Source organism: Molossus molossus, unplaced genomic scaffold, assembly GCF_014108415.1.
Source record: "Molossus molossus isolate mMolMol1 unplaced genomic scaffold, mMolMol1.p scaffold_m16_p_10, whole genome shotgun sequence".
NCBI classification, from domain to species: domain Eukaryota; kingdom Metazoa; phylum Chordata; class Mammalia; order Chiroptera; family Molossidae; genus Molossus; species Molossus molossus.
Genome location: NW_023425345.1, coordinates 106,681,927 through 106,694,679, shown reverse-complemented (window position 1 = coordinate 106,694,679; position 12,753 = coordinate 106,681,927). Strand labels below are relative to the sequence as shown.

The following is a 12,753-nucleotide window of genomic DNA, read 5'->3' as shown; positions in this document are numbered from 1 at the left end:
ACAACATAAAGTATGAAACTTAACCTAAAAGGAGAAAGGAAGGGTGGGAGGGAAGGAACAAACTTAAGTAAATGCAAGTGCAGACCTTCTTTATATCTGGATTCAAACCAAACAGATTTCAGGACAGTCAGGGGAATCTGAACATTGTCTAGATATTAGATGATGTTAAGGAATTATGAGGTAGAATTGGTTATGTTTGGAAAAGAGTGCTTATTCTTTAGAGGGACATAATGAAACGGTGGGGTGTCTGCGATGGACTGGGGTAGCCGCAGGCAGTGGGGTGGGGGGGGAACGGCGCAGATGAGAGGACTGGCCGGCAGGGCTGGCCACGGCCTACGCTGCAGGCGGACATGGGATTCGTGCGTCGTTCCTCCCTACTTGAGTGTAGATTCAAAATCTTCCATAACAAAGTCATGGGTGTGTGTGTGTGTGTTGTTGTTATTGTTTTGTGGTGTGTCAAGATTTATTTGGGTTGAAACAGAAGACTGCCTGTGGGTTTCCAATGTCTCATCTTTCTCCATCCCACCATGGAAAATCCAGCCTTGTCTTCATCAAGGCCAAAACAAAGGCCAGTGTCCAGAGCTTCTGTTTCATATTAAAGCTTAGTCCTCCGAAGCCCACGAGGTCTGCCGGAGGCCCCGGGAGGGCTGCTAAGCCCGCACGCTTGTGTGAGAGACTGCGGGAAAGACCGGGCGAGCGCACGTCACAGAGGAGAGCTCCTCGTTCCCGGGGCTTGCATTTTCTCTGGCTTGGGAAGGCCAGGAGCTTTTTCAAAATAACCAACTTCTCAAGCTCGCCCTGGCTTGCACCAGGCCACCTCCTAAGCAACCCATTCTTTCTCCAGGCAACGCGACAGACCTCTACGGTCCAGCACCCCACCCCACCCCCGCACCATTTTGAATTCTGTTGCTCGTGGGCTTCCTCCCTCTGGTGGTTCTATCCCTTCCCCCAGTGACCTGCAGGGAAGCCACTGGTGGTTCCCCAGGGAGTGCCATTTAAAGTAGAAAAAAATTTAAGATATACTTCATCAAGCAAACTGTCATAAAGAAGACTAGGAGAGAAAATGAGAATTCTATAAAGTGTATAGGCCCTGAATTGGTAAATAAACTAGATTATAACAGAAGCTATTCTGACATATTATCAGGCCTTAATACTTAAAATAGTAGAGCATGAATATTAAATAGACCAATGGAACAAAACATTTCAAAAACTGATATATATATATATATATATATATATATGTGAATTTCAAACATATAGAGAAAAGATATTTATGTCACTTTTTTTCTCAGAATTTCCCCGTAAGTTATTAGCTCAGGACAAATGAGTTCAACTTTACTTTGATTAAATTTGGTCCAATGTACTGGCTGCTTCCTTATGATCCTTAAAGTGGGCATACGCTGTTTTAAGAAGAAACTTGGTTGGTGTTATATTTAGAACCCAGGATGTTGTATTTACATATGTACATGTAAGTATAGCACATCTTATTTAAAAGCAAGGCTCCTTCCCTCCATGCTATGAGGCATATGAGTACAAACCCAATTTGAGACATACAGTTTTTTGAATCTTAAAAGAAAAGAAAAGCAGCTACAAAGAGAAAATGATGGTGGTGCTGGTGGTGGTGGTGGTGGTGACGGTGATGTGGTGGTGATTGTGTTGGTGGTGGTGGTAGTGGTGGCAGCGGTGATGGTGGTTGTGGTGATGGTGGTGGTGGCAGCGGCGGTGGTGGCGGTGGTGGTGATTGTGGTGGTGGTGGTGGTGATTGTGGTGGTGGTGGTGGTGATGGTAGTGGTGGTTGTGGTGATGGTGGTGGTGGCAGCGGCGGTGGCGGCGGTGGTGGTGATTGTGGTAGTGGTGGTGGTGGTGATGGCGGTGGTAGTGGTGGTGGTGGTGGTGGCAGTGATAGTGGTGGTGGTGGTTGTGGCATGGTGATAGCACGACCATAGTCGTTCAAGAACACAAAGTTTTCTATAATTAAAATACTGTTTTAAAAAATAAGTGTTTCTTGCCCTGGCCAGTTTGGCTCAGCGGTTGGAGCGTCCGCCTGCGGTCCGGAGAGACCCAGGTTCGGTTCCGCTAAGGGCACGTACCTCGGTTGCGGTTTGTCCCCGGCCCTGGTTGGTCGTGTGGGTGGCAGCCACTCGATGTGTCCCTTCACATCAATGTTTCTCTCTCTCTCTCTGTTCCTCTCTCTCCCTCCCACTCTACCTGAACAAAAAATGGAAAAATGTCCTCGGGTGAGGATAAAAAAAAAAAATAAGTGTTTCTTGAATATAGGAAAATGTCTATGAACTGCATCCAGCTGTTTTCCTCCCTTTTTGTACACTAAATGTGGCCTATAGAGGACGTAATTTCTTAGATGAGAGAATGACACAGATCAGACGCCCAAAAATGCCATTTCTGATGAGTAGGTAACTTCAAGCAGCTTAAGGGAGGGGTCAAAATCCAAAGGACATAGTGTCTACTTAGATGATGGTGGATGGGAGGTGAGGAGCATGTTACCTGGTGCTCGGCATTGCTGACGTCTTTCTCAGTCAGAAGAAACTGATTTAAATCCAAGCTCTGGGGGAAATACAGTGAGTGGCAGATTTTTTCTGTCCGTGAATTTCTGATGGAAAATCTCATCAGGTGGATTGTCAAGGTCTGGGGCAAATCCATCAGCTTACAGACCTAGAGAAGCAAAATCACTGTGGAGATGAAGTCCTACAACACTTGAAATGGGTACATTCAGAGGAATGCCACAGCAAATGGTATGTTAGGAGGGAAGCAGATACACAGCCCATGGGCACAGACAAAAGAGTGGTGAAGGCCAGGGAGGGGGTGGTTGCGGCCGGGTGGGGGTGGGCAAAGGGGGAGGGGGAACAGGGACATCTGTAATAGTGCCAACAATTTAATTAATTAACTAATTCATTAATTACAAATAAAGTATCTTCTTCCATTCCCTTAAACATACATTTGGGAGGCTGATTTCTCTGCGATGAGTGTTGTTAAATAAAACATAGAAACAGTTTAGATACATGACATTATCTCCTGCTAGTAGCATTGGTACCAATCACACCTAGATAACTTAACAAGAAAAAAGCACATTCATCATGTTAAAAACTTTAAATATTGACAAACTTAGAATACTAAATATTGTTATAACATTTAATATGGGACATCGCTAATTTATTACCAAGGTTTGTTTAGTTGCATGATTGTGAAATTATCCAAAATTAAGAGTGTATTAGCAATCCTCTATTAAGCATCTATATGTACACTTTCAGTCAACAAAGTGCAGTTTCTGAAGTGTTATCTTTTATTCTAATTGTTTCCTGAAATGTAATGTTATGTCTGTTTAAAATACTAAACATATGAGCAGAATGATCATATGAGCACAGAGTGGAGGCGCCCCTGGCTGTTGGTTAGCTCTCCCACAAGGGCCTGCAGCTCAGGTCCTGCACAGGCCCTGAATCCAGGCCACACTGGGGTCTGCTCTCTCTGCCCCTGCTCTTAGATCTTCTCTTATTACCCTGAACAGGCTCTGTCCCTCTCAGTGATGGGATTGGAGAAGCCCAGGTTCCATGGGCCAAATCCCAAATCCCTCCCTCCACCACCACGAGCTGCCCTGCAGGCTCGGTGAGGAGCCCCTCAGGAAGCTTGGGGGCACCCAGTCTGGCACCCAGTCTGAGGAAGAATCCAGATTCACAGAGTAGTACCTGCTTCACACAGGTCTTCTTCCCACAGTTCTCACAGAAGCACTTGCTCTTGCTCGACAGCTCCCTGGGCTGGAAGAAGCAGCGAAGGGCATCCTCCTGTCCCAGAACAAGCAGAAAAGCAGGGTTTGCATTTCCCATCTGGAATACAGACCCTCACCCTGCAGATGGGGAATTGAGCTCGTTATCTCCATGTCCCCCTTAATGTCTGGCCCAGACGGTGCATGGGTCAGGATCTCAAAAAGTACTACTGATTAGAGTTTTTTAAAAAAAAAAAACAGGAGGGAGCACTTGAAAGTAGAAGTAGGAGGGCAAAAAAATTTTTTTGGCCAAATCAAATGAGAACTTCAGCAGAGCCAAGCAAAAGAAACAGAAATGACTTTTTAAAAGCCAGGGGTGACCTAAAGAAGCCCAAATAGTGAACTAAAGAAGCAAGAAGGAGAATGGATTAAGCAGGAAAAATATGTATAATACACAGACACAGACAACAGTGTGGTGATAGCACAGGGAAAGAGGTTCGGGGGCAGGTGGAGGTGGGCCAGGGGGAGAACGAGAATGGAAAGCGACTTTGCTTCAGGTGGTGGGTGCGCACATGATTTTTATCGAGTTGTGTACTTGAAACCTGTATGCTTTTGTGAACCAACAAATTCAATTTTAAAAAAGAAGCAAGGGAAGCAAGGGCACTGTAACACTGGGCTGTGCAGGAACAGGAAATTCACCAAGAGAAACCCCTCACCAGTGTCCTCAGGGGCGCTGAGTCCATATCAAAAAGAGAAAGTGGGAGGGTCAGCATGACACTGTTTCTGCTACTCTCCATGGTACACTCAAGGCAGATCAAGGACTCCTTCATCTGGATCGTATACAGGGCCTGCAGTCTCTCTACCTGCAGAATAGAGGAGGGGAAGGGCAGGACACAGACCATAAACAGACCAGGTCAGGACAATTTCCAGAAGTTGGAGCCACCAGACAGAAGCTCCAGAAATGGCAGCCACCACTCAAAAAGGTGCAAAATAGCCTGGCTGGTGTGGCTCAGTGGACTGAGTGTCATCCCATGCACTGAGAGGTCCCAGTTCCATTCCTGGTCAGGGCACACACTTAAGTTGTGGGCTCCATCCCCAGTAGGGGGCGTGCAGGAGGCAGCCAATTGATATTTCTCACATTAATGTTTCTCTCTCTCCCTTCCTCTCTCTAAAGAAATCAATAAAAAACATTTTTTAAAAGGTACAAAATAATACCATTAATAATATTATGGAATTGTGATAAACATTTTATAAGATTTTCTTTTAGTCCTCTCTACACATTACATTAACAATTGCTGAATGAGTTCAATGAGCAGCATCTTAAATTGCTGAGTTCTCTAGTTCTAGAATCTTACCAAGTCCACATCAGTGATCTGGCCCTTAATTAGATTCCAGACTGTGAGGTAGAGTTGGGCAGCATCATGCTGGACAAACACTGGCCAAAGAGAAAAACAACAGCCCAGTTAGTGAGGTCAACAAGGGTATTTCTCATGCCCTTGTGCCCCAGCTACCTAGACACTCACGGACACTCACCACTTTGCATTTTCCTAGCCTTTGTCTCATTTTCGGGCTAAGTTTTACTACATGTTAGATACTAGTAATGGAAAATAAACTCAGTATTGATTTTTGAGAGCTCCTCTTAAAACTTAAAATCCAAGTTTTCTGTCTTCTGATTTGCCAACCACACCCAGCGGTCTCCACTCAGGAACACAGCTAGACAAAACCAACAATCAAGTGGATTCCTTCCTATGTCTATGCCAAGCCAGTACTCTAACTGGACTCCTACAGCCACCAGTTCTCTGTGCCTTTATGTATTTTCTTTATACACTCACCTAAAAATTTAGCAGTTTCCCAATACTCATATCTGACCCAGGTCTTCCCCAACAGTGTCTAGGAGAACAAACAGCAAAAGGACCATTGCATTGATGAATGATGCTGCCGAAGGAGAGCAGGAACGAAGCAGTGAATTCTACATATGTTATGGAAGTGGACATAAAGCTAAAGTGGTATGTACACATCTCCTGGGAAAGAACCCTGGGAAGACAAAGAATGGAAACACACCGAGGACTACATTACAAAAGGACAGATATCTGCCAAAATACAAAGACACTGCAAGAAAGGGTCGTTACTGTAAGTGCACTAAATCTTCATATCTGCTATCTCAACGCCATTTTATTTCCTTCACGATACTTATCACAATGTGTACTTAATTGGGGGGGTTCATTTTTGTTTTGGCCTGTCTCTCCTCTAAACGTAAGCTCCACGGAGGCAGAGACTCTGTGACTCTGTCACCATGTCCACAGCCCCAACACACCTCACACATGACAAGCAGAATTTATATATTAGTTGAATGGACTCATCAATCCATATTCTAAGATAATAACTCCAAAACTTAAAGACAAACAGCGGGGTTGAACTGATGCTGTCTCCAGAGAAGAACCTGCAGACGGCTGCCTGCTCCAGAGCCAACACAGATCTAAAGGCAGCAGGGTCACCTTGCATGCACGGACTTTTCGTCTCCTCTGACCACACCTAAAAAATGCAGGAACATTTTCCCAACGGGTAACTGACTTAACACTCACTATGTACAAGGCACTGCATATGCCAGAGGAAGTTCCTGTCCCAAGGAAACCTATATTCTAGTGGGAGACAAGTATTCATATAATCATAATTCAAAGCAGAATAAAGAAATTTCCTTCAAGGTGTACAAACAGCTATGGAAAGTTAAAAGCAATAAAAATGCTGGTAAAAATGGTCAAAATAGCCCTGGCCAGTTTTGCTCAGTGGTTAGAGCATCGGCCTGTGGACCAAGAGGTCACCAGTTCAATTCCTGATCAGAGCACATGCCCAGGTTATGGGCCAAATCCCCAGTGGGGGCCATGCAGGAGGCAGCCAACCGATGTTCTCTCTCATCGATGTTTCTATTTCTCTCTTCCTTCCTCTCTCTCTAACATCAATAAAGAAAAAAAGAATTAAAGAGAATGAGGATAGTTTAAAGAAAATTAGGGACAAGATGAAATGTAACATCTATATCACAGAGATACCAGAAAGAGAAGAAAGTGAGCAAGGAATAAAGAATCTGTTTGAAGAAATAATGGCTGAAAATTTCCCTAACCAGGTTAATAAAAAATTTACACTAGTTCATGAAGCACAGAGTCACAAACAAGATGAACCTGGAGACCCACATCAAGACACATGATAATAAAAATTGCAAAGATTAAAGATACAGAGAGAATGTTAAAGGTAGCAAGATAGAGACAGTTAACTACAAGGAAATTCCCATAAGCTGTAAACTGATTTCTCAACAGAAACACGCAGGCCAGAAGGGACTGGTGTGAAATATTCAAAATAATGAAAAGGACCTGTAGCCAAGACTACTCTATCCAGAAGAGCTATCACTTACAATTGAAGGCAAACCCAGCTGGTGTGGATCAGTGGATTGAGCATTGCCCCACGGACTGAGAGGTCCCAGTTTAATTCCCAGTCAGGACACATGCCCAGTTTTTGGGCTCAATACCCAGTGGGGGCTCAATACACAGGGGGCGACCAATCAATATATCGCTCTCATATTGATGTTTCTATATCTCTCTCCTTTCCTTCCTCTCTAAAAAGTAAATTAAAACATTTTAAAAAATAAAATAAAATTGAACGCAAAATAAAGAGCTCCTCAGGCAAAAAGAGGCTAAAGGAGTTCATTACCACCAAACCGGCATTGCAAGAAATGTTAAAGGGACAGGAAGAGGACGGGGAGGGGGAGGGGGGGGGACGGGAGAGAAGAAGAGAGAAGAAGAAGAAGAAGAAGAAGAAGAAGAAGAAGAAGAAGAAGAAGAAGAAGAAGAAGAAGAAGAAGAAGAAGAAGAAGAAGAAGAAATAGATAAAGGGGGAACACAGGTATGAAGAATAAAATCTCAATAAATAAGTACCTATCAAAAATAACAGTAAAGGTAAATGAACTGAATGCTCCAAAGAAAAGACATAAGTTAGATGAATGGATAAGAACACATGACCTGTGTATATACTGTCTATAACAGACACTCCTAAGAACAAAAGATTCACACAGGTTGGAAGTGAAGAATGAAAAAAAAAATTCCATGCAAATGGAAACCAAAAAGAAGCTGGAGTAGCAATACTTATATCTGACAAAATAGACTTCAAAACAAAGGCCAAAACAAGAGACAAATAAAGTCATTATGTAATACTAAAGAGATCAATCCAACAAGAGGATATAACCCTTGTAGACATATGTGCACCCAATATGGGAGCATCTACATATATTTTTAAAACTTTTGCTGAAAGTTAAGGGAATGATCAACAGCAATACAATCATAATTGGAAATGTTAACACCCCACATCATCACTGGATAGAACTTCCAGACAAAAAAATCAACGAAACAGCAACCTTAAATGACACACTAGATCAGATGAATTTAATTAATATTTACAGAATATTTCATCCCAAAGCAGGTGAATATACATTCTTTTCAAGTTCACATGAAACATTCTCAAAGACAGACCACATGTTAGAACACAAAATAAGTCTTAACAAACTCAACAAGAGTGAAATCGTATCAAGCATCTTTGGATCACAAAGGCATGAAACTAGTAATCAACTACAATTTTAAACCTCAAAGACATTCAAACACATGGAAGCTAAATGGCATGTTATTAAACAATGAATGGGTTACCAATAAGGTTAAGGAAGAGATCAAAATTACCTGGAAACAAATAAAAATGAACACACAACAACTCAAAATCTATGGGACACAGCAAAAGCAATCCTGAGAGGAAAATCCATAGCATTACAGGCCTACCTCGAGAAGCAAGAAGCCCTGGCTGGTTTTGCTCAGTGGTTAGAGCGCCAGCCTGCAGTCCAGAGAGACCCAGGTTTGGTTCCCACTAAGGGCATGTACCTTGGTTGCAGTTTGTCCCCGGCCCTGGTTAGGTTGTGTGGGTGGCAGCCACTCGATGTGTCCCTTTCATGTCGATGTTTCTCTCTCTCTCTCTCCCTCCCTCCCTCTCCCTCCTGCTCTATCTGAACAAAAAATGAAAAAATGTCCTTGGGTGAAGATAAAAAAAAAAAAAAAAAAAACAAGAAAAATCTCAAATAAGCAATCTAAACCTACACCTAAAAGAACTAGAAGAAGAACAACAAACAAGTCCACAATATATAGAAGGAATAAAATAATAAATATCAGAGTAGAAATAAATGACACAGAGACTAGAAAGCAATACAAAAGATCAATGAAACCAAGAATTGGTTCTTTGAAAAAAATAAACAAGATTTATGAATCTTTAATCAGACTCATCAGAAACAAAGTGAGAGGACCAAATAAATAACATCAGAAAACAAAGAGGAGAAGTAACAGCTGACATCAGAGAAAGACAAAGGATTGTAAGAAAATACTACAGACAACTATATGCCAATAAATTGGACAACCTGGGAGAAATGGACAAATTTCTAGAAACATACAATCTTCTAAAACTGAATCAGGAAGAATCAGAAAACCTGAATAGATGGACAACTAATGAAATTGAAGCAATAATCTAAAGATTCTCAGCAAACAAAAGTCCTAGAACAGATGGCTTTACAGGTGAATTCTCCTAAACATTCAAAGAAGAACTAACACCTGTCTTTCTCAAAATGTTCCAAAATTTCAAGAGGAGGTAAGACTTCCAAGCTCTTTTTACAAGGCAGGCATTATCCTCATTCCCAAACCACATAAAGACACTACTAAGAAAGAAAATTACAGGACAATATTCCTGATGAACATAGATGCTGAAACCCTCAACAAAATATTAGCAAATCAGATCTAGCAATACATTAAAAATATCATACACCATGATCAAGTGGGATTTATTCCAGGGATGCAAGGTGGGTACGATATTTGCAAATTAAGAAATGTCATACATCACATAAATAAAATGAGCAAAAACCACATGATCATATCAACAAATGCAGAAATCACATTCAACAAAATCCAGCACCCATTTATGATTAAAAACTCTCAGCAAAGTGGGAATAGAGGGATCATAACTCAAATAATAAAGGCCATATATGAAAGACCTACAACCAACATCATACTCAACAGGCAAAAACTACAAGTATTACTCTTAAGATCAAGAATAAGACAGAGATGTCCACTTTCACCACTTTTATGCAACATGGTACTAAAAGTCCTAGACACAGCAATCAGACAAAAGAAATAAAAGGCATCCAAACTAGAGGGGAGGAAGTAAACTGTCATTATTTGCATATGACATGGTATTATATATAAAAAAACAAAAGACTCCATCAGAAAACTACTAGATCTAATAAATGAATTTGGCAAAGTAGAAGATAAAATATTAATATCCAGAAATCAGTGACATTTTTATACACCAATAGTGAACAATCAGAAAGAGAAACTACAAATACAATCCAATTTACTATGGCAACCAAAAAAAAAAGTAATAATAACAATAATGTACCTAGGAATAAATTTAACCAAGGAGGTTAATGACCTGAAAACTATACTCAGAAAACTATATGACATTGAAGAAAGAAACTGAGGAAGATACAAGTAAGTGGGAAACCAACAAAGACCCCGAATAGCCTCAGCAACCTTGAGAAAGAAGAGCAAAGTTGAAGATATCACAATACCAGATATGAAAATACACTACAAGGCCACTGTAAACAAAATAGTTTGGTGAAAGCACAAGAATAGGCATATAAATCCATTGAAAAGAACACAGAGCCCAGAAATAAACCCATGCCTGTATGGTCAATTAATATTTGACAAAAGAGGCAAGAGCATACAATGGAGTAGACAGACTCTTATTCAATAAATAGTGTGGGAAAAATTGGACAGATAAATGCAAAAAAAAAAAATGAAAATAGACCACCAACTTAAACTATACACAAGAATAAACTCAAAATGCATAAAGGATTTAATGTAAGTTATGAAACCATAAAAATCCTAGAAGAAAACACAGGCAGTAAAATCTCACACGTAAAATATGTAGCAATATTTTTCTTGATATATCTCCTACAGCAAGGGAAACCAAGGAAAAAATAAATGAGACTACATCAAACTAAAAAGCTGTTGCACAGCAAAAGAAACCATCAACCATATGAAAAGGGAACCCACTGTATGGGAAAATATACTTGCCAGTGGACATCTGATAAGGGGTTAATTTCCAACATATATAAAGAACTTACACAACTCAACACCAGGAAGACTAGCAACCCCATTAAACAATGGGCAAAGGACCTGGATAGACACGTCTCTAAAGAGGACATACAGATGGCCACTAGACATATGAAAAAATGCTCAACACCACTAATCATCAGAAAGATGCAATTTAAAACAACAATGAGGTATCACCTCACACCTGCCAGAATGTCTACCATCAATAAATCAACAAACAAGTGCTGGCAAGGATTTGAAGAAAAGGGAACCCTAGTGGACTGTGGGTGGGAATGCAGACTGCTGCAGCCACTGTGGAAAACAGAATAGAGTTTCCTCAAAAAATTAAAAATGGAACTGCATTTTGACCCAGTGATCCCACTTCTGATAATATACCCTAAGAATCCTAAAACACCAGTCATAAAGAAGATATGCACCCCTATTTTCATAGCAGTGTTATTTACAATAGCCAAGATCTGGAAACAGCCTTAATGTCCATCAGTAGACAAATGGATAAAAAAGCTGTGGTACATATACACAATGGAGTACTATGCAGCTGTAAGAAAGAAAGATCTCTTATCCTTTGAGACGACATGGAGGGACCTGGAGAGTATTATCCTAAGTGAAACAAGCCAAGCAGAGAAAGACAAATGTCACATGAACTCACTTATATGTGGTATCTAATGAACAAAATAAACTGACAAAGTAGAAACTGAGGCATGGATGCATGAAACAGACTACAGCTGTCAGACGGGAGGAGGAAAGGGTAATGATTGAAGAAAAGTGAAGGAATTAGCCAAAGAACAGTATACATAACCCACAGACACTGACAACAGTGTGGTGTTGGCCAGTAGGAAGGGGGGAGTGGCGAGGACTGGGTAATGGTGGGCAAAGTGGGGTGGGGAAATGGGACATCTGTAATAATATAAACAACAAAAAGAAAGTTAAAAGAAATAATTCCAACTTCCGGTCAGGATGGTGGGTAGGTAAACGCGGTATCGCGTCCTCCCACAACCACATCAAAGTTACAACTAAACTACAGAACAACCATCATTCAAAACCGTCTGACACCGAGCTGAATGGAAGTCCTACAACTACGGAATTAAAGCAGCAGCCACATCCAGACTGGTAGGAGGGGCGGAGGCTGACGGGCTGGTCCCACACCCACGTGTGGCGGATAAAAATCAGGGGGACACCTCAGCTGGGAAGGTCCTTCCTGAGGACTGAAGGGTCCCCGTCCCACACCAGGTGCCCCGCTCAGGGTTCCAGTGCCAGGAAGAGAATCCCCATCACTTCTGGCTGGAAAAACCAGCGGGAACTGAGGCTCAGGGAGGCTGAGGCGGCTGGAGCCCCAGGCAGCTCCTTAAAGGGCCCGCGCACGGACTTATCGGACTCTCTCCCTCTAAGCTCGGAGGGGAGGCAGCTCGAGGGGCACCAGAGACATACAGGGAAGAACTGAGCTGTTTGGCACTGGAACGAGGGCTGGAGAGGGGGCTTTCTCCGGGACAAACGTGCTGTCAGAGGCCTTTGTTCCTTTGGTGAGCCCTTCCCTGGGGCGGCAGACAGCTGCCATATCTGGGACTCCAGCAACCTGGCTCACACTGGTAGCCCCGCCCTGGTGACTCCCTGAGGCCCCGCCCCACCCAACTTTCAGGCCACCCAAGCTGTTGCCACTTGCTTAACCATAGGATTGGCCTGTCTTGGATCCTGCTTCAGGTTTTCCTAAATTCTTTCAAACACACAGCATCTGGTCTGAGCTAGCCCCATACCGCTCGTTAAGTAATACACAGAAACAAACACAGGGAGACAGCCAAAATGAGGAGACAAAGAAACAGGTCTCAAATGAAAGAACAGAACAAAACCCCAAGAAAA

The 12,753-nt window shown here is 42.1% G+C and overlaps 1 protein-coding gene across 2 annotated transcripts in view; it reads right to left on the bottom strand.

Moving 5' to 3' along the window:
- Positions 1-12,753, bottom strand: part of USP18 (ubiquitin specific peptidase 18) — a 55,681-nt gene that overhangs the window by 6,875 nt on the left and 36,053 nt on the right. For both annotated transcript variants that reach the window (XM_036252317.1, XM_036252318.1), the window contains exons 5-8: positions 5,071-5,150; positions 4,432-4,578; positions 3,699-3,794; positions 2,503-2,670 (exon numbers count right to left, since the gene is read on the bottom strand). In XM_036252317.1, coding sequence (XP_036108210.1) covers positions 2,503-2,670; positions 3,699-3,794; positions 4,432-4,578; positions 5,071-5,150 — 491 coding nt within the window. The remainder of the gene's footprint in view (positions 1-2,502; positions 2,671-3,698; positions 3,795-4,431; positions 4,579-5,070; positions 5,151-12,753) is intronic.